The 22565-nt window shown below is 40.4% G+C and overlaps 1 protein-coding gene across 2 annotated transcripts in view; it reads left to right on the top strand.

Moving 5' to 3' along the window:
- met (MET proto-oncogene, receptor tyrosine kinase) overlaps window positions 1-17107 on the top strand; it is a 65571-nt gene extending 48464 nt beyond the window's left edge. Inside the window, exons 12-21 of one of the 2 annotated variants that reach the window (XM_005751142.1) lie at window positions 681-830; window positions 4607-4760; window positions 5283-5417; window positions 6434-6712; window positions 9195-9275; window positions 11396-11577; window positions 11695-11804; window positions 12057-12222; window positions 12311-12447; window positions 14131-17107. In XM_005751142.1, the coding sequence (XP_005751199.1) occupies window positions 681-830; window positions 4607-4760; window positions 5283-5417; window positions 6434-6712; window positions 9195-9275; window positions 11396-11577; window positions 11695-11804; window positions 12057-12222; window positions 12311-12447; window positions 14131-14410 (1674 nt within the window). In that variant the 3' untranslated portion in view covers window positions 14411-17107. The remainder of the gene's footprint in view (window positions 1-680; window positions 831-4606; window positions 4761-5282; window positions 5418-6433; window positions 6713-9194; window positions 9276-11395; window positions 11578-11694; window positions 11805-12056; window positions 12223-12310; window positions 12448-14130) is intronic. The other variant, XM_005751143.1, reaches the window with a different exon arrangement.
- Window positions 17108-22565: the final 5458 nt, after the last annotated feature.

Genomic DNA, 22565 nt, shown 5'->3' with positions numbered 1-22565 from the left:
CAACAGAATCCTAGAGTAGGAAATGAGTGGAGCCAGAAGAGCCAATTAAGCGCTAATATTTTCTCACAGCTTTCCGTCAAAGAGCACATGCTCACTAACTCAGTTAAACACACTCACACTCACGTGGTGAGCAGCTGCGTGTGCCTCCAGTCATATCTCAGTGGGGTGTTTGTTGTCATCCCACTAGGGTTCACGCAGCTAGAACCCTAGACAGTTGCTCTGTCTTAATCTCATCAGCTCCAATAAGATGTCCAGTTTGTGTTCACTGGTTTAAATCACTATGAGTCATCATTAACTTTGTGAAGAAGAAGGATGCATCTCATTTGCTTTGGCATGCTTTCCTCTGGTTTCGGTGCCTTCTGCTTACAAATTCCAGTATGCCCTCAAAAAAAGCCATGAATTTGCCTCCGAAATTTGGCTCCAGGCGAGAGAATTAGTTCTGCAACTGCACAAGAGAACTGTAAAATTAAGTTACTAGAACTGATTAATGCTAATTAAATATGTAAACCTTTCTTTATCTTAGTATTAAAGTATGGTGCAATGTTGTTGAGTCCTACGTCAATCTTCAAGTTGACCAACCTTTGGAAAATTTTGATCTTAAATGTCATTTCTTTTTCCTATTCTCGCTCCCTCCTTAATCCTTCTTTTCTCTCTTTCCAACCCTGTTCTCCCTACTGCAGGGCGATCGGATGGACAGGGAAGCAATGAAGTGTCAGGTCCTCACCGTTTCCAACCACAGCTGTGAGAGTCTGACTCTAGTCGGAAACACTCTGCAGTGCATCGTACCCACTGAGCTACAGGTTGCCACAGCCAAGGAGCTGCAGGTGGAGGTGAGAAAAATGTGCACTATACAGGCACTAAGAGACTGATGTTGTTATGGCTTCACAAATATGGAATCAAGTTTTAGTTTGAATAAAAACAATAAAAATGATATTTATATTCTGTTTATTACCAGCCCTATGTGCCAGATTTTAGTTTTTTCGATGGTCAAAAAACAAAAAATAAACACTTACACATTAGTCCCTAAAACCTACAAAACATGCATGCAAGACATGCAGTTTGTGGGGATAGGTTAATTGATTAATCCAAATTGCCCATAGGTGTGAATGCGTGAGTGAATGTGAGCATGAATGGTTGTGTGTTAGCCCTGCGACAGACTGGCGACCTGTCCAGGGTGTACCTCGCCTCTCACCCTATGACAGCTGGGATAGGCTCGAGGATGGATGGATGGATGAACCTACAAAAATCCTAGAATTAAAAATTTAGACACAAGTGCAGAAAAGTAGAGAAACCACACCGTGTATAAGTACACTGGCAGCACATCTCTATACCTCCACTCAAAGTGTCCAACAGTCAGTTAACACCTCAGTTAATAAAACCTTTTTTTCACTGAGTTCAACACAAACATGCATCCACACACCAGACTTACACATAACCCCGCCTTGCTAGTAATAGCAAGCTAAATGTTTCAGTCTGTATTCATTTCCTTAAAGACAATGCACGGTGCCGTGACCTGTCTCACTCATCCAGTGAAATATTGGCCAGAGATAAAGAAGTATGTTGGTTGTAACAAACCAGCTACTTACTGGTCATAACCCTGATTCTACCTGCACAAATGCCCGAGGATGATGAAACAATTCTAAAAGCTATTCTGAGGTGAATAGATTTGATACAACAAAAGCCCATAAAACCACTTGTGGTGCATTTTTATGAAAGCTCCCCTCTGTTTGTATTATTGGGCTCACAGGAGGAATTTCAGCAATAAAAGGTATCATATCATATAACAGCACCTGCTTCTGAAGGAAACGAGGGTGACTCGCCACAGAGCAGTAATATATTCTGATGAAAGATGGAGAGATTATGTGCAGCTTTTTTTTTGTTTCCATTAGTATTTTATTTACATTTCATTTTGTTTTAATACAAATTAACTCAGGTTTAAGTTGTTTTTTATATCATTTATTATCATTATTATTATTTATTAGTAGAAGCAGTAATAACAGAAATTATAAAATGAAAATTAGCATCGCTGTAGAAGCCATCAGTTGGCTTTAACCACACCATTTTGCCATTAGTCCATTGTCTGCTGGGAGGACTCATGGGAAACGCTACATTCCTTCAGTGTTCCAGATCATTTACAGGAAACTTCAATAAGTCTGCTCTAATGCAGTCCCTAATAAAAAACAGCTCAGAAAGAGTCTTTTACACAGTGTGTTGAGTGAACAGCCTCAAACACCAGCTGTCTTGTCACTTGAATATACATCAGCACTGAGGTCACTTCTGCTCCTACTATACACTCCAGTGTGCTCACTGAGTTTTGGTCATATTAAAAATGTTGCATTTTTAAATATCAGATTCTTAATTGATACATTTTTGAGGCTCCTTTGGCATGTTCTTGGGTAAGTCTGCAGGCTTTGCACAACTGTGTTTGGACTTGAACTCTATCAGTCTGTCACATCATGTCTTTCAACAAATGTTCTGTGGCATAAGTCTGGATAAGGTACTCCAGTGTTGTCATGGCCACAGTTTCAAGTCGTATGATCTCTCTTTATTTGGCCGCATTCATCCTTCCCTCACGTCTGACCTGTCTCCCTGCTTGTGCTGTTGAGAATCAACCTATAGCATGATGCTACTATCCCCATGCTTCATTACAGTGGTGGTATTGGCTGGATGATGAACAGTCCTATTAGAGTTTTATGCAACTGCCTGATGACTGTTGTCCTTCAATTTCAACTGCAATTTCTCATGTAGTTCTTTGGACTTCAAGGTTTGGTTTTTATCCTGACATGCAGGATTGTTAAAGAAAACAGTATGCACCTGACCACAATCTGTCCAGAATTATTTTGCAGATATTTAGTTTCTATTTTTAGCTGGAAAATGAACCTGCAACACTGCAAAGTGTCGTAAAAGTGATGTTGTTCGATATAAAAGTAACATATATCACACCATGATCATATGGCACATTAAGGTTCTTACTCGACAGATTTTAGAAAGTACAACTCAATTATTTGTTTCTCGAGAATTTGAGTGTTTTTCGTTGTAGCCAACAGCCCTTCAATCATCATAGTAGATTTAGAAATGCCCGCTCTTGTGATGCAAACTAATATAATTTGCTGAGCTATAGACCTCTTCATGTCATCCTTAGAGATAACATCCACTCGCCTCCAGACCGAAAGCTATCTAGCTCATCACTGTTGACTTGTGAACTGGACTTCAGAGGAAAGCTTTTATCTCAGGGGAGGGTCAGCCAATATCCTTTAGCGCCACAAGCCTTCAGACAGCAACACACGCACACATACACACACACTTACACATATTCGCATTCATATATCCCCTACCTTCAGACATGTCCAGACAGTCTCATTTACACACACAGACAGACAGGCACGCACACTCACAAACACACACACACATCATCCCATCTGCAGCAGCAAGCAGCAGTGGAAACCTCATTTCCACAGAACCTAATAATGGCAGAAGCAATATCACTGATGTAATCTGGCTGCAGACTGTGGCAACAGACTGTGTGTGTGTGTGTGTGTGTGTGTGTGTGTGTGTGTGTGTGTGTGTGTGTGTGTGTGTGTGTGAGTGACTGAGTGCCAGCTTCACGTTTTTAAAAGCTTTTGTGGCATGCATGGCCATATATGCATGCATGACATTGCATATGTATCATGTCTGCTATGATAGTCATTATTATTCAAGCTTCTTCCTACAGACACCATAGTGCAGTCTATAAGTATTAGAAAAATGACCCTATGCAGCTGTAGGAAAGTTAATTTGTAATAAGCTTAAGATGAGGGATCATGTTTAACATTTAGAAGCAGATCCTTCAGTGGTTTCCAGTCCACACACACCAGCAGTGTTGGGCTGCAGAGGTCATGAGTTTTTTCATCTTTTGTTAGGTTGTTACTCTGCAGAAGTGTATCACTTACAGCTCAAGTAATCACAGCACTCCCAGATCATTTAACGTTTCTTTTATACTAAGAAATACAGTAAAAGCATCCTTCGAAGACCTAAATGGTCCCACTTTGTCGTAGAAACACAGAACAATGAGGTGCTACCTCAAGCAATTGCTAGAACTGTGAAAACGTGTACAGGAAATCAGTCAACCCAGTGGTACTTAATTATCGTTTAAAATGCTCGTCAACCTCATGGTCAGGTGTGTTAATAAACCCCAAAAGAGTAAAGAGCAGAGCCAACACAAGAGAAAACACATGCCTGCTTCTTATGATGACATAAATGCAAAACTATTTGTCAATAGAGCAAGGGCTGCAAGGCTATTTCAGGAAGATAACTTGAGACATGGTGAGAAAGGCTGTATTCATACAAAAACTATGCATAATGAGCCCTGTCTCCAATTTGAAATGTCAGGAACTCGATTACACTTACAGTGGTAACACTGCTGCTCACCAACACTGCTACATCGTTCTTCCAGCATGTAACTGTTTGAGAAAAAATGTCCACTTTAATTGTCATACTGAAAGTAATATTTATTAGAAAGTTTTAAATTAATTAAGTGTAAACTGTTTAAAGTAAACAAAGTGCACAAAGTGGGGCCTCTAGTGAGTGACAGTTTGATCATATTGTTTATCCCATGAACCATTTTCAGTGGCGTCAGGCAGACTCCATCAGACATCTTGGCAAGGTGACGCTGGCACAGGAGCAGGACTACACGGGCCTCGTTGTGGGCTGCGTGTGCGTCAGCCTGCTGTTGCTGCTGCTGGGATCGCTGCTGATGTGGAAGAAGAACAAACACATTGATGGTAAGACCAAAGAGGGTCACAGAGCCCATGACACTCTGGGTTTTGAGGCTTAGAGCCATTTGATATCACCATAACACCATTATTTTTAAGGTTATCTGCTCCAAAATGTTATTTTAATTATGACATGTACTCACAAATCCGGACAGTTTATTAAATGACCAGAATGCCATTTTCCTTGAAAATGTTTGATTAGATTGCAGCAGCTCACCAATGATTTAAGAAAAGTGTTAATAATTTGCATATATAATACATAATTGCAAATGAACTTCAGTGTGTTTCTTCTAACCTGTGTGCATGTGTGTCTGCTGGGTTTCATTTTGCCTGGTCGGTTTGACGTTTAAAAGTTTGTCTGAGGGGCGCACTGGTGGAAATGCTTCGCCTTTCTCAGTAATTCGTCTCTACCTCCCTCCTGTCCACCCACCCCCACACACCCATCTTTACTCTCCTTCTGTCCTTCCTCGTCCTTCCATTCCACTGAATTTTCCATTACATTTTCTACATCCCGTTGCCCTTTGTCTCTAGATCTGTCTGAGGTGTGGTATGATGGCCGGGGTCACATCCAGCATCTGGACAGGCTGGCTAACGCGAGGAGTGTCAGCCCCACTAACGAAATGGTCTCCCACGAGTCAGTCGACTATAGAACAACCCTGCTGGAGGGTACGTCAACCAGATAAGCCCCTCCCCACCTGTCAACCTCTTCTCCTACTCCACCTTTCTCCCTCCTATCTACTCTGCTTCCCTCACCGTGGGGCTAAACGCTAATGCTAGCCATGCATGCCTTACTGTACATGCTGTGAATTAACAACCCTTGCCTTGATGAATTAAGCACTTTTGTCCATTTCAAGGAGGCATTTTATTGCTCCGCAGAAACGCTTTCTTTGTAGCACTAGAAACAGACAGGTAATTAACCATTTGTGTCTAGTCTTTTTATTTCGGGAGATTTAAGAGCTCTAAAGAGTTGGTTTGTGATTGATTCTTTGATAATGCATTTGATTTGATTAGTTATTATCTATAAAAATCAAATAATTTAAAAGTATTATCATGATACAGATTACCATTCCAAACACATTAATTTTAAGCAATTATCATTTTCAGTAGTCACCTCTTAATCTGTCACCATGGCCTGTTTCTAACACACAGCCAACACAATTGGTGGATGATTGTAGAGTTGTTGACCATCAGGCAAAACTGTGGTTCTAAAACTGTGTTTTTTGTTCTCTCAGTTTGCATCCTCAGGCTGTGAGAGGCTTGTATCATGATATTTAGTGTCATGGTCAAAGTTATTTTCCAGCTGCTAAAATGTGACTTGAAAGGCTTAAAATCTAAGAAGATAGACTTACTAATGAACTAAAGCTTGCCCGCAGGGACAGGTTGTAGGAGGAGGTTTGGTTGTAGGATCAGTAGCTGAGCTTAACAGCTGTGCCCACTCCGTTTGGCTGTTTTTTGTTCTGGCTTTTAAATAAAATGTGGGTAGTTTGGAATTCATTTTCCTTCTACTATAATCATTGAAGAAAACCTTTGTTTTTCCACCTCTGTCGACCTCAATTACAGTCTTAAGTTTCTTTCTGCCTTCATAGCTATCCTTCTCTGATCATATATTGCAATTTGACATCTCGAGGCACTGCTGATACAGTCACTGACCTCTGACCCTACCATGTCCCTTGCTTCTCCAGATCAGGGCACCGACAGGCCCGAGACATGCCGAGCAGCTCCTCCTATTTATGGGGGCAATGGGGAACTGCTGTCTCCCAGACTGGGTGCCTTAGGAGGTGGGATAGGGATGGGTCTGGGGATGGGAATGGGGATGGATGGCGATTTGGTATCACCCCTGCTAATGGCGCCGGTCCACATCGACCCATCCTGCCTCCACCCAGACCTACTGACTGAAGTGCAGCACGTGGTGATCGCCAGGGAGCGGCTGCTTCTCCATCTCAACCAGGTCATCGGCAGAGGTGCAAACATTTCATTGTGTAGAAACTGTTGTGTATGAAGATCTAGTGCAAACTGCTGTGTCAAATCTTTTAATGAACACATAAAGGATGTGTTCCTTTCCTTGCATTGATGCAAGGAAAGGAAAAGTAATGATAGATTGATTCATTTCAGCTGTTTTCCGCAGCTGGAAATGAGCATGCATTATCATTGTGACCATTCAAAAATGCAGTGATAATTAAGTACTCACCAAAAGCACTAACCTGAAATCAAAATGAACTGTTGTTAGTGTTGTACAGCATGCCTAAATTGTGCACTCTGATGAAATAGTGCACACTATATATAATATACACAATACAAGGGTGATTAAATTGACCTCAAAACAGCGCCAGTGTTTATAATCTCGCAGTCTTGGTCCAGTGTCAGTTTGCATTTATAGAGAAAATAAAAAAGTATCTGGACTCGAGGCATAAAAATCAATCCATTTGCTATGCCTTTGTGGTCGGTCACAAATTAACACCCAGATATATACAAGATGAACACAGCCAAAGTAACACAATCTAAATTTGTATTATGTGGTTCTTTTAACAGGAAGTTTGTGGAGATTGACTTGTTTTTGTCAGTCGTAACAAGAACTGAACAGTTTTGGATTTACATTTTGTTATGTTACATCCATTATGCTACGCTATGTTACGTTATGCTACATTACATTACGCCACGGTACGTTACAATAGGCTATGTTCCATTTAGCTAAGTTCCATTATGTTATATATGTACTCAGCTCTACATTACGTTTCATTACTTTACTTTACTTTTAGGTCCAGACACAGAAGCCTTTTGCTGTGAGAGTGCTAACCACTGCACCATTACACCACTCTCCAATTAGCTCTGTTATAAAACATTCACTCTATTGCATCTATGTATACTTTTTTAGTAAGGTTCAAGGTTGTCTTCTATTGAGATGTGTTTATTTACCTTTATGTTCCATCAGCGTATAGACATCACAGTCCATTTAGCATTCACCAATCTCAACATTTCTATACACATGTGTAACTTAAACCTGTTTTTCTGAAATAGAGAAATAATACTGTAAAAAAAATTATGAGCAATTTTCAAGATTGTGGTTGTTGTAACGCAAGAATATATTTAGGATTTATGTTAAGCTATACAAAAGTTAAAGTTACCCACAAAGGTTTTAATTGCCTGCATTATCAAACCGCAACCCTGACATGCAGACACAAAATCACTTCACATGGTGACATTTAAGTAGGCGGCTCACAGTCGCAGATCAAATTCAGTTTCAAGAGGAGAAAAAGACCCAAACCCCTCCGTGTCACCCACAACAGCCCTCTGCCCCCTTGGCTGAATTATCCCCTGAAGTCTGGATTTGGTGGCTGGAGTTTTTCAAAGTGGCGTAGGATGATTTGTTCACAGCTAGTATTCCCAGGATCCATTGTTGAGAGTTGTAATCCAACACCAGCCATCTGCAAGGACGTGATAGAAGCACGCCGCGCTTATTTAATTCCTGCACCCCTCCCCGTCTGGGGCAGGCCTTCATGTCTTAAAGCAGAGTTATAATTCAATAAAATGTATAATAACTCAAGCGGGTTTGGCACTGGTTATGAGCTTATACAGGGTACTAATGAATACTGAGTTACTTGGAGGTCTAAGGTTTAGTGTGATGGTGAATTTGCTGTTTCGAGTGTGAAACACACGAGAGAGGCTATTTCTTCTTTTTTTTTTCTCCATGGATCAATCAAGTCACCTCGATGCTGTTGCACCAAAATTTCATTTTTGTATGTATGCAGAGGACAGACATGTTTGTTATTCCTGGTACTGCTGTGAGGCCGATTAAAAGGGTGCACATGGCTAAAATCATTCTTTCGAGACAAAGGCTTATTTAAACCATGATATTCATTGATCGATGAATGCTAAGTGGCTAATTTAGTTGGGGTGGGCGGTGTCCATTTATGGGTAAGATTTAGAAACTGCGGTTTACCGACTGAATCTATGAGTACATCAAGCCATGAAGCAGAATATCTGACCTAAATTACATTCACAGACACGCGCGCAAGCAATTGGAATCTGCTTGTCTCAGTTTGCTTTGATGGACCGCCAAATTTCACCTTCATGCTTTTGTTATGTTTCTGAGTCACGGTGAAAAGTAGGATCGTCAAATTTTATGTCAGCTTGGGCCTCAAGGGTTCCAGTAACCCATTATAGAAGCATGACCTTAACAAACTCTTAACTGTTTTCTAGCCAAGTTTGTGATTAAATCATTGTTTTATGGCACAGTGGTAACAGATCTATTACCACTAATGGTGTGGCCTCCATCACAGCTGGATCCTATTGTCATTGGACCTGAAAGTGTTGCATCCCATTTATCACTGTCATTTGTGTGGGGTAAAGAAGTGCTATTTGTTAGTCCTTTACAGGTTTAAACACGAGGTTTTCATTTCCCCGATGATGACTGACTAATGCTGTACGTCGTGTTGTAACCTGCAGGCCATTTCGGCTGTGTTTTTCACGGAACGCTGCTTGAGCCAGACGGGCAGAAGCTACACTGTGCCGTCAAGTCCCTGAACCGTAAGTACAGGGTTTTTTTTTCATCAGTGTGTTAGCTTTGGTTTTAGCGGTGTTTGATGGTGTTTTTTGGCGGGTGGAGGGTCTTTCAGTTTTTTATTTCTTTCTATAGTGTTTTCTTTCCAATAGTGATAAGTGAAATATTTAATTGCACATTTTTTAAATTATTAAACCAATGGTACTGTTTCTCACCTCACCGTTACTATGTTCTTTATCAGCTATCCTTAAGCTTGAATAAGGTGCCTGCATTTCAATGAACTTATATACAAATACACACATATACACCAAAACCACTTCATTAGGAATACCTCTGCTGCTCATTAATGCAAATGTGTAATCAGCAACTACACAACCTTTTCAGTGAATGAACCAAAAAAGAAACAATGGGGCGGTGGGGAAAATGTCATTTTGTTGTCAGAAGTCAGAAAAGAATGGCCAGATTGCTTCAAGCTGAGGCAACAGTAACTCAAATAACCACTCGTTACAACCTAGAAGAACACCTCTGAATGCACAACGTAAAATTTTGAAGCAGATGGACTCCGGATCAATCTTCTGCATCACCTAATTAATACACTCTCTGACAATATGACACAGAGTTTGGATAGAGTAGTTTAACCTGCTCCCAACCAGCTTATGGGTTCACTCAAAGTTACCACAGTGCTTTATCCAGGTAAAAAGACAACCACTTTTGTGACTTTTAACCCAATATTTAGGCCTCAAGAGCCTAATTCAGAAAATATGTACAGTATGTAAACAAATGCCATTGGAGTGCTCCAAGGAGCATAACCATGTGTCTCACTCTGAAAATCTCACTCCAAGTAAATGTAATTAATAAATAAGAGTCAGGTGTGTGCAAACTGAGGCTTCCCTGGTTAAAATGCATCATGACCCCTCCTTCACCCGGCACACACAGACTAAAGACACTGTTGTTGTCAAAACGGATTTGCATCCAGCTACAGTTATTCAATCATTCATCTAGTTATATTATATTGCATACTTATTGTATGATATCACCGCGCTCCCAATGGCATTAAAGATCTCATCTCATCAGAAGCCTGAATCCTTTTCAGGCTTGAAATGATGGTGATGAATGAGCATTCGATAGTGAGGACAGCATTAGGGTCCCGGCTAATCGTGTAACCTGTCAGTTGCAGCAAGGGAGATTGATGCAGGAACAATATGGGGAAAGGACCTGTGCAGCTGCTGGGGGACACAAACCACAGTAGGATGGTAGGATAAGAGGTAGTAGGATAATTTTCAGTGGTAGGACAATTGTAGTGAACGTGCAATTCAATTTTGTTGCAGTCAGTAGCTCAAACTGATTCCTTTATCCTAATGTAGCTGTTACTATGATATCTAGTTGAATGGCAAATATGTTTTATGACAAGCACGAGTAGTTTATGTAATAGAGACATTCTCCTCACAGAAAAACTTGAGAATCAAAACTGAAATCAAATGTCTTCTCTTTCTGCCTTTGGGGTCTAACCTCAGCTGAAGGCTAAAGAGCTTCCATTTCTAACTAGATTATAGCAAAGTCAGCAGGGCTAAAGTGCAAGACACCAGAAGCAGGGATGCAATTGGCAAATGGGAATGGGTCAAGTCTGGGGTGAATCTTCAGGGAGGGTGTTTTCTTAGATGGGTTTCTATCAGCATTCTCTTTCCCCAAAGGTATCTAAGGAAGGGCTTCCCACTGAAATCATGACAGGAGAGTTGCACCTTATCATACAATTATCATTCCTGCCAGTTTCCAAATGTCAAATGTTCATAAACAAAGAAAACATTTAAAGAGGGCCAATTCAGCCCCTTAATCTTTTTATTTTATTCTGGGCCTTGATGCAGCAACTAAATTCACGTTTTTAGTGTGAAATAAGCTATTTTAGCTCCTCTCCCCTTAAGCCAACTTTCTTCTCATTGGCTGCCCAGTTCAAACAGAAGGGTTGATCATAAGATGGGTGGGGATGAACGGCTGTATTCATAATTTAAAAAAGAAAACCATAATAGGTCCCCTTTAACTGTATTTTATTTTGACTTTACGGGGGGAATTTTAGAAATGTTTCATGATAAAAGTCAAAAACTAACTAAGCTAACATGAAAATGATGTCAACTTATTTTTTTCTTATCAGGCATCACAGACTTGGAAGAGGTGTCTCAGTTCCTGAAGGAGGGGATCATCATGAAGGACTTCAGCCACCCCAACGTTCTCTCCCTGTTGGGTATCTGCCTTCCGCCAGAGGGCTCACCCCTGGTGGTTCTTCCGTATATGAAACACGGCGACCTGCGCAACTTCATCCGTGATGAGGGACATGTAAGGGCCCACATATAAGCATGTTGCAAATTTCTGCACCAGAACTTTAGTTCATTTCAAGACACATTTCACAAGTTTGATGATGTGCAACAAGGTGACTGTAATTGATTCTTCCAGAACCCAACAGTTAAGGACCTGATGGGCTTTGGGCTGCAGGTGGCCAGAGGGATGGAGTATCTGGCCAGCAAGAAGTTTGTCCACCGAGACCTGGCTGCCAGGAACTGCATGTGAGCTGGCATTTACTCATTTAGCATCAAGTGATGGTGTTTTAAATATAAAAAGGCACAACACAGCAGAAAATAGAAGTAAATACAGGTGGGAAGAGACAGAATCAAGAGAGCAATAAAGAGTAGAATACCTTATAGCAATGGCAAGTAGAAAATAGTCAAAGAAAATAGTACTATAATACTATAATTAGTATAGTAATAAGTTAATTGTTAAAATGAAGTAAAAAAGGCATTTCCTGTTTTCCCCGACAGGCTGGATGAGAGCTACACAGTAAAGGTGGCAGACTTCGGCCTGGCCAGAGATGTTTATGACAAAGAGTATTACAGCGTTCACAACAAGAGTGGAGTCAAGCTGCCCGTTAAATGGATGGCTCTGGAGAGTCTGCAGACGCACAAGTTTACCACCAAATCAGACGTGGTGAGGACTTTTTAGCAGTGTTTAACTGTTTACATCAGAACAACAAGTATGTCATTAAAGGGATAACAATGAAACTCTCTCCATGTAGTGGTCTTTTGGCGTATTGCTATGGGAACTCATGACCCGCGGAGCTCCGCCGTATTCTGATGTGAACTCCTTCGACATCACGGTGTTCCTCCTGCAGGGGAGGAGGCTGCTGCAGCCTGAGTTCTGCCCTGATGCCCTGTGAGTGTGCGCACATACAGTATGCAGAAGTTAATTTAAATGGGAAAACCAGTGCGAGTACAACATTTCTTTTCTAAAGGCTTCTTGATTCTGATTGCTGAGCACTTGTTGCTGTGGTATGTGAAGTGCTGACCCATTAGTGAAAGAGTTACTGGAAGTGTTAAGAAAACCTCTTCTCTTGACACAGTCGAGTTTTTCCAGTTTTCTTTGGAACAGTTCACATTGGAACTGCTGCCAATCACTTGTCAAACCAGGACTGTTTAGACTGTTTCAAGCAAACTTACCTGAAACTCTTAAAATAACAAAAGAAAATCCTTTTTTTTATTTTTTTAAACTCAGTCATTTTCAGCGAAGCTCACTTAACACTTGCTCTTATCCATTAAACTCTGGCCTGTGAAGCAAATGCCAAGAATGATCTCATACATCCCAGATAACATCATAAGGTGCATAGTGTGTGTGGACGTTAGAGGGGAATGGGAGTGTTCAGGTGAGGAGGCAGAGGCCCAAATTTCCCAAGCTATAAATTAAACAGACGTCAGGAGATGATGCACATCTGCAAATATTTGTGCAATGTTTCATCCACGAGTGTTCACAGGATGTTTTGGGTCCCAGATTATGGCAGACTCGTTAATAAGGAGGTGTTAGTTCCTCAAGTCTTAACATTAAATTGTTTTGGGGGGTTTTATGGTTATTTTGCTTTGGTGCAAAATAATAAAAATGGATATTTTAGAGCTACAATATAATAAATAAAGTCATTACACCAAGAAAAAATATGCAATAACTTAACCAAAGTCACATTCAAGATCTCCAGAACTGACTAAACTGCTAGGATTGCTGGGAGCCCACCACTTATTTCCCGGGCCACATAACAACAGATCACGTGATTTGTCCGCCCAAAAAGATGTGTTTACAATATCTATTTATATTACAGAAATATCAAACATTACAAACACCTTCTAATGCTTTTTTTGTAGCAGGGGCTACACAGTTCACGTTTCCCGTGACCAAGAATTCACCTCTCGTGTTTGTAGAAAGAAATGCCTCGTCGCTAATGGACATAAATAAACAGCAATCAGACTCGGTGCAGAACAATCACTAAGTGTTTGTGTTTGCGCAATTTTTTTGGGCTGCCCTCATACACTGGTTTTCTAAATTGGCACTTCTTCAAAAAAAAAAAAAAAACAACTTTAGAGAATTTGTAAAGTAAGCATTTGTCTCCAATTAGTGTAAATTAATTTTCCTCTTTTGTAGAGCCCAACCATTACATCATATCATGGCGGATATTATGAGTGAATTTTGGCCTCTTACAGACATATGTATAAATAAAAACAATCAGAAAGGTCCTGTGGGCTGTTTTGATATCTTGTCCATCACATAGCTTATACATATAACAAACATACATACATAGATTTCTTTTCACCCTAGAAATCCTGAGTCAGTCAGGCTCTACTGCTGTGCAAGTTATTTCAGAAGCCACATAAACAAAGACTTCTTAGAGAGGAGCAATTACATATAATATACCCACATCAATACAGCAGCTTTTAAGTCTTTACACTCTACATCTCAGATGCTAGCTTTTGACATTTCAAACATTTTGCCAAATCACTGTACAGTGTACAGGTGTAACCACATGGTAATGTCCTGCCTTCATCATGATTTAATGTCTCTCTTCTCTGCTTTTAGCTACACGGTCATGATCGAGTGTTGGCACCCAAAGCCTGAACGACGGCCCTCATTCTCTGAGCTGGTTTCCCGCATCTCTGCCATCTTCTCCAGTTTCAGCGGCGAGCACTACGTCCTGCTCAACACCACGTACGTCAACATAGACAAGATGAGCCCCTACCCCTCCCTCCTCTCCTCCACCGTTTCCTCCTCCTCATCCTCCTCTGAGCCTTCAACATCCACTTCCCTGCCATCCCGCTCCCCACTCTTCTGTCAGGTGGCCCAAGACTGCTGCACCTGAAAAGGGAAAAGGGAGCGGATGATGGATGATGGATGAGACTCGGAAGGAGGGATGAAGCAAGGAAGAAAAGGTGAGGTGATGAAGACTCTGTTTGAGAACTACTGTATGTATTTGCCAAACACTGGACACTGCATGCTGAGGGAAAACAGACCTTTCACTCACTGTGCATTGATTGTGGCCCTTTGACCTTCTCAAGCGTCACCAAATGACAGTGGCCTCCAAGAACTTTAGGGCTGACCTTTTCAACTTTTGTCAATCTTTTCTGACCTTTCATTGACCCAGAGGAGCAAGAGGTCAAACGTCCTCCATCGTGTACAAGACAACTACAATGCCTCCTTGGAGATTTCCGGTAGACAAAACGGCCATCGAAGAAGCACATCTCAGTGACTGATGCACCCACACACAAACCAGGGTAGCTTTCTACTCCTCTGTGGGTGGCATGTGCTTCAATGAGTGGATGTGGCTCAGACCTTTACTGCATCTGTAATGTGAATGAGTGACAAATGGCCACGTAGTCATGTTATATATAAAAGTCACACCTCCACAAACCGTAAACATGACTTCATGTTACCTGAGAGACAATCTAGCCTGTGCTCTGATGGGTTTTCTGCCTCGGGTGTGTAAACTGAGGCATACTGGAGGTTAGTGGCAGTGTGTAAGTGTACAGTGGGATGTGTACAAATTCTGCTGCCTGTGTGCAGATCACTGGATGCTTTATTTGTGTAATTGTCTTTGGACCACTAGCTTTCTGATGGGTAAAAATTCCCCTTTCAGAAATGTGTTTCACCTGTGGGGAATCCCCAGATGTTTCTGGTGGTGAAATAAAAGCCTTTTTTTTTTTCAACTTGAAACTTATATATCAAAAAATAAATAAATAAAAATGCAGCTCACTTTGATGTTTTCTTGGAAGTAAGAGTAATAAATGAGAACCGTGCAAGTCCAGGGAGTTTTGTTGTTGTTGCTTACTGTATGTCGAGCATCTGTTTCGTACGGCTTGCATTTTATTGACAGAAAAACTGTGTACAGTGTAGCTGATAAAACGGGTTCGCAGCCACAAGGTTTTTTATCTCACATTTAATTCATTCAATCAAAGCTCATATTTTGATCCCTTGAATAACTTTTAAAATTTTTGTTGTGCTCGGAAGAATCTCAAGTTATCGCACTTCAAAGAGTCCCTGTGTTTGTCTGGCCTCAAAACAGGACTGTCATTTTATCTGACTGTAACTGACCGCTGTATATTCTTTTATGATCGCTCTGTTTTGATGTTTAACAACCCTACCCGTGTATTTGAAAAAATCTGTTGCCTCTTGACTACAAATGATGTACAATTTAGACTTTCTGAGAAGCATGTGACAGGGTTTGATATTTCATTCCATTTACTTCTATTCATTTCAGCACAATATAAAAATTAGAGTCAGACCAATATGATGCTGGACCGATGTTATAAGCTAATATTAGCTTATTACCAACATATTGGTATTGCTGTGTAGAACCCAGTATAAATTGGGGTTTTTTTGTTTTGTTTTTTTACAGTCTGTAATGCAAGAACAAGATACTTGAAGAATTGTAGAAATTTTTCATCCTTTTCTTTCTGTTTATTCTGGAGAGCATGGGTTCGGAGATGCAGTTCTCTCACCACACTGTGCAGGATATGTAGCAGAGTAGCATCGCAGCTCAAGAAATGGTCGGGTTTTGTCTCTGTGCAAGTTGTGTTTGTGGAATACACAACAACAACAACAGCCCCAGTATTATATCTTTAGGTTGTATTTCTGAGTATACTGTATATATATATATGAACAGAAGCATTGAACATTGGTACCTGCCTCAAAGCTTCTCTCCCAGCTAGAGCAAGAGGCAGGGTACAGCCTGGACAGAGGCTGGGCTAACACTATTTTAAATGTTCTGTTTGAATGTGCCAGTTAGTCAAATGTATAAAAACGTATTGCTGCATCAGTTTGCCATTGTAATTTACTCAAGTCCCTAAATCCAAGTGGTGACATTTGTGATGACCATTATATAACAAGAAATGACTTCTTTTTGTGTTATACTGGAATATACAACTTGAATTTGAATTATACGGTGTGCTGAAATTAATGGAATTAAATGGTTTCCTGAAAAAAGAAAACCAGATTGTCAGAAATGCAGCAGTTTGATTTTTAAATTGGTTAGCTCTCACTTCGAGTAATTTGTCACCAATGGGCTAAAACTTCACTCATGTGGTCAGTGTCCATTTTAACATTGCTATATGTAGCAGAGTTTTGTTTTTTGCTTGTACGTTGTTGTTTAAAAAAAAAAAAAATCTGAATGGCCGCTGATATGATTGGGCCATTAATGGACAGTTATGAATGTTTGCTATGACAAGAAAATTGCTGTACTATATTTTTGTATTGATGATGAGCCTCTTCTTCGCTGGGGTGACCAGGGGTGAGTGAATCATGCCACAAACAATGATTAAAACCACTTGTATATGAACCACTGCCGTTAGGTAAATACAGACAGAGACGTGTGGATTCGTTGTGGGTCTGTGTGGATGCTCGTTTAGCTTCATTGCTGGTAAATCATCTTGAAAACGATATAGAATGTTGTACAAACTGGAGCCGCCTCACAAAACTCAAAGACTGCTGTCTCTTAGATCATGTGATTTTCTGATGCTTTGTTTGTTTTTAACACTGTCTGTTCTGTGTGTGCGTGCGTGCGTGCGTGTGTGTGTGTGTGTGTGTGTGTGTGTGTGTATGAATTCGTCTATACAAAAAATCCTGAAGGTACATGTTCCTATGTAATGTCAGTTGAATTCTGTCAGTGTAATAAAGCTATATTATCAGAATTCATTTACTCTTCTTTACGTCCTTTGCTTACCGTTGAGTTGGCCATGCTTTTTTTTTTTTACTGAACAAACCGTCCTTTGAGGTGAACATAAAACAACCATAGAGAACTGTAATTACTACGCAGGGTACTGCTGCATCATGCTTTCCATGTGTAGCCAACATGCAGCTGCTACTGAGTCAAAAATCCTTCCACAATGAACAATAAAGGTATTGTTGGTGAAATCACACACTGTACGCATATTTGAGGAAACCTGTTTGAAGTTTTGTTTTGTTTTTTTAAATGATCCTTAGTTAGGCACAGACAGAATAGTTGTTCTCAAACTGTGTGAGAGTGATACAGTGCCTGCCTTCAATTACTGCCTTTGTTCTGACATTCACCCTTTTTTGTTTCCACTGCCTGTACGTGACCTCTGACCCCTCAACTCTAGCTTCCCTCTTTTCGTTCACTCATTTTATATACCTAGTCTAGACTTTCCCCCTTCTCTCTCTGTCTAACTGAGGTGACAGCTTGACTTTCAGGACTGGGTAGTTTTGTGCCGTTACACAGCAAATAGTCTCAGTCCAAGAGTCACAAACCTGTTTTACTGGGAGCATCTTCAAGAGATGAAAAGGTTGTTGCTGGTGTTTGACAAAAGTAAATTCGATCTAATCTGTATTCTTTTACTGTGAATTGTGTGCTGACTTAAGCAACATTTTCTTGGTTTTTACTGTTAACTGTCACTTTTAAGTTGTGGGGTGGAAATGACTGAAGAGGTAAAGGTTAGCGGTTCAAAGCTTGGCTACTACAGACTGCAAGTCAAACTATTTGTGGGTAAGTGTGTGATTAGGTGAACAAGGTTTGGACTGAAAAGGGTTTTCAGCTGTATTTTACCATTTCTGAGTCCAATGAATCAGACAAGTTCTTAATTAATGTTTGTATTCATATTAGAATCCATAAATCTCTGCAGATGCAAAATAAACTATACTATACTAGCCTTTGAGGTCAAAGTCAGAATGAATGGATATGCATTTCATGATTATTGTTCTTTTTTTTTTTTCATATATATTATTGAATTTCTTGTACGTGTGGTTGATGACTGTGTGAAGCTGCTGCCATGTTTCTAACATTATTAACTGTGTTGATCTAAACTGTGTTCAGATCAAGGAACTGACCTCACAGCTCAGTGTTCACTAGTGGTGCTTGTTTCAGTCATTGAGCAAATGTACTGTTTATAAGGGTGGAGAAACCTGCAGGCTGCTAAGACAGAAGTGACTTGGATGAGTGGTGACACGTTTTCTCCAACTAAAAACGCTACCTCCAGATGAACAGAACCAACTTTTTGGGATGTCTTTAGATACCTTTGCAAATGTCATTTGAAAATACTACTTGTGCCCCAAAAATTATGTTATTGATCAAACCTAACCATTTTCTTTTGCAAAAAAAAAAAAAGCGTATTTTTCTTACAAAACATTAACTTTTTATTGTATATATGCAATATTGTGACTACAGTATTTATAATGCTGCATTGAAAATGCTAGGATGCAACGGTGTAAATGAATAAGAACATGGTGGCCCACGCGCACAAACACAATGTGTTACAGTGTGAAGAAAAACAAAAGAAAAGCATTCCTTCATCTTTGCAAGATACATTAAGGTGCCGTGGCCTTCAGGGTCTTTACTGCACTGAATGCACTCAGTGACACTGTGTGGGCTTGATGGTGAAACTTTGATTAATTTGTTTCAAACAAACGTACTTGTTGAAAGTAATATGTGCGACTTTTTAAGGCCTACAGCAACAAGGTAGAAGGTGTGGTTTAAAGTTTTTCTTTAGTAAGATGAGTCACACAATCTGTTGTAATATGCCACTGTGGATTTTTACCGAGTAAGCAGTTTAGTCCTATTGTGTGTTTATGCATTTCATGTTTGTTGAAATCAGGGATAAGATTATAGCTTAAATCACTGATTTAATAGTATTATTATGACCATCTATCAATTATACAGAAACAGCAGGACCTACGTTTGCTTAACAGCTTACATGTTGTAAAGTTTTGGGTTTTTCTTTATCTAGCCCAGGGGTCGGCAACCTTTCTGATGGCGAGTGCCATTTAAAATTTCCTCAGAAGTCAATGTGCCATATGATTGCATTAGCAATACATTTAATAACGCTCTATATTAACAGTTACACACTATATAGAACAACTTTATAGAATTGTATTTGTTCGCAGATGTTGGCAGCTATCAGCGAATAGTTATCAGCTGTTTTGCAACAAAAAAAGACACTTTTTATCCATAACAAGAACTCCATAACAGCAAATGAACTGTACAACAGAAAATGCAAATGCTATTTATGGTCTCCTCACAACAATGATAAGAAAAATAAACTGGGTCAAAATGGCATGTTTGTTAATACACTCTGATCTCTGGTCTCCCACTCAGAGACACAGGTCTCCAAGTGTCCAGCATTCAGACGGCTACCTGAGGACACATGTGAGAGAAAATCTGCTCACACAGATATGTAGAGCCAAATACTGTCAATAAGGCCTCTGCAATGTTCTGAAGACGGTTAAACTTGTCAGGTAGTGATGTCCAGCAGGTGAAAATGCAGCTCCATGAACACGCACAGCTATGGATTCCAGCTGCTTTGATGTTATATGTATGATTTCTATACATTTTACGTCAGATAAAAACTTTGGTTGTAAGCTTCAGATTATTATTTATTAAAAGTGAGAGATTTTAAATGAGAATAAGAAAGTATTTCTTTGTGCCCCCCTTTCCCTGTTAATGCCCTACCTGCCCCCCTGGCAAAACAGTTCATTACTTCCCTTCAACTCATTCATGTCACCTAAAAGGTAAACCTGTTTCTCCATCACCTGTTCAGCTCTGATGATTCAGTAAGGACATCTCCTGGTTTCATCCTCATGTTTCCCTCTCACCACATATTCAAACCGATATCATGACCAGCAGCTTTTACAGCTGTGGCTCCAGCAAACATCAGCTGATACTAGAAATGAATATTAAATAAATTCTAGCAACAGCTGATCAAGCTTAAATGCGCTGCTGTTGTTTAGCGCGACATCTGCCGGTTTCCTCTTTCTGGTGCAAAGTGGGCGATAAACAAACAAGAGAGAAAAGCCGATCAGCTGATCATGGATCAGTTTCATGACTGAAGTAGCAACAGGAGAGAGAGAGAGAGAGAGAGAGAGAGAGAATGAGAGAAGAAGAAGTAGCTGTGCAGCGTAAAGAGACAGGATCAATCCAGCTTTGTGTCTTTTTCCATTCTAGCTGAAGTCCGGGACAAACTGTTCCTTTTCACCTCAACACGAAACAAGTAATATTTTCTCTTAATGCGGGACGATTCCGTGTTTTTACGGGATGGTTGGCAACTCTACTAACTAACCTTATGAATAAAATAAAGTTCACTATCAGTAACATCATAGCAACTGAACAGCTGTATAGAAACTCCGTCATGCTAGCTCAGGCAGTACGAGTTATTGTAACTGACTGTAAAAAGTCAGCACAACGAAAATAAACTCCACCTAAACTTGCATTATATCTGACACAGATAGACTGCAGGTCATAACTTCTTACCTGAAGTTCAGTTCACCTGACACTCGGACTGGCGGCTGCCTCGGGTCTCTCCTCCTCCTGCCTCCCCTTTCTCTCATCCACCTGCTGGCCTCCACCACTTGCTAATGGTACTGAATCTGTGGAAGCTGCCATAGCCACCACCAAACAACCGAGTTATTTTTACACACCGGCCAGCATCTGGCCAATCCACCACCTTTCATTGTTTATACCGTTAGAAAGAAAAAAAAGTCACCGAGCAAATGCCCAGTATGCCCGATGGCCAGTCCAGCTATGGTCGTGCCATCAGTTAACCCTTCGCGTGCCAGCTGTGGCACGCGTGCCTAGGGTTGCCGACCCCTGCTCTAGCCTATAATTAGAAATCATCGTATAATAAGGACAAGTTGAAAATCATCAAAGTTATACAACGTTAAATGTTTATAAATGTTGATACATTTCACTGAGTCCCATTAAGTCAGTCTATACTAGGATGGTATAACTGTCTCTTTTTTTACCTATTTCAGTTATAAGACCACCATTTTTTTTTCTCAAACCTAAAAGTCGATATAGACAAAGAGGAAGACAGCTATGGTGGAAATTTCCAAGACACCAGGAGAACATGGACGTGATGCAGGTATCCTAGCTGGCTTGTTCTATTTTCTTTTCCCTAAGGCTTTAAATTATCCTAATAAAAAGCCATGTTAATCCCCAGCTAATGCAAGCATGACATATGTCTGCCTCTGCATCTCACTCTAAGCATTCATCTCACTCCTGCTGCACCAGGCTTGTCTTGTCTTTCATCCCTGTTCACTCACTCTGCTGCCTTTAATGCCACTGGGTTTTTCTGACTGAGGCCGTGCTTTTCTCTGTGTGTAAGCCTTCCCAAATGAATGCATGTTAACCGACTGATTGAAAGACATTTATTGGCTTAAAAGCATGCTTTTAAGTATATGCACCCTTTTTCACCAGGGGCGAAGCTCTGCATGTTTTGACTTTGCAGAGTTTTCCACTGGATGCCCTTCCTGAAACAATTCTGCAGAGTTTTGTGTCTCCAACTGGAATCGAACCAACGACCTTTCACAGCTGCCAACTGCTATTAATATTTTTTCTAAAACACAAATCTGAGAATTACCTATATGGTAACAAACACATTATCCCTAATCTGTAAGTCAACTTGTCCACTCCTTCTTATTAATCCCATCTAAAGTCAACAGCAGGCTAATTTAAACCCTCTTTTACTCGTGTGTTTGTACTGGATGCCCTTCCTGGTATTTGTGTCTGTATATGTTCGCCTGTCTCCTCTTGTAACTGAATCACGGCCACACACATGTTCAAAAAGGGGACAGGTGGGACTGTTGATAGGATCACAGTAAAAAGGTAAATGGTGCATGTTTTTCCTGCTAGAGTCATTAAGTGAGTCAGAAGCACAGGAATGTAGGGGACACCACTGATCTCAAACACACACATCTCAGACTTGTGTGTTCATTCCCTGTTAGATACGCTGCTGTGCCGTACGACATTTCTCCACTTACATATAGTGAAGTTATTCTTTAAATGTTACTTCTTTTGCTCCGTTCTCTGTCAAGATGATTCCACGCTGCTTCAACAACGTGGAGCTCCTGGTTCTGGGGAGGCTAATCCATAACTTATAGTGTTCCCTAATGTGCTTTTCTACCCAGGGATGCATTTAATGCATTGGCAGCGTTTTTTTTAGGTGATTGTCATGCTGAAAGTAAAGCTGTTGCCATCAAAATTCCATCAATTTCCCAACATTAAGCTCCCATGC

The sequence above is a fragment of the Pundamilia nyererei genome, unplaced genomic scaffold (assembly GCF_000239375.1).
Source record: "Pundamilia nyererei isolate P.nyererei 1_Seehausen unplaced genomic scaffold, PunNye1.0 scaffold00301, whole genome shotgun sequence".
Classification (NCBI taxonomy): Eukaryota; Metazoa; Chordata; class Actinopteri; order Cichliformes; family Cichlidae; genus Pundamilia; species Pundamilia nyererei.
This window is presented reverse-complemented; position numbering and strand designations above follow the sequence as displayed.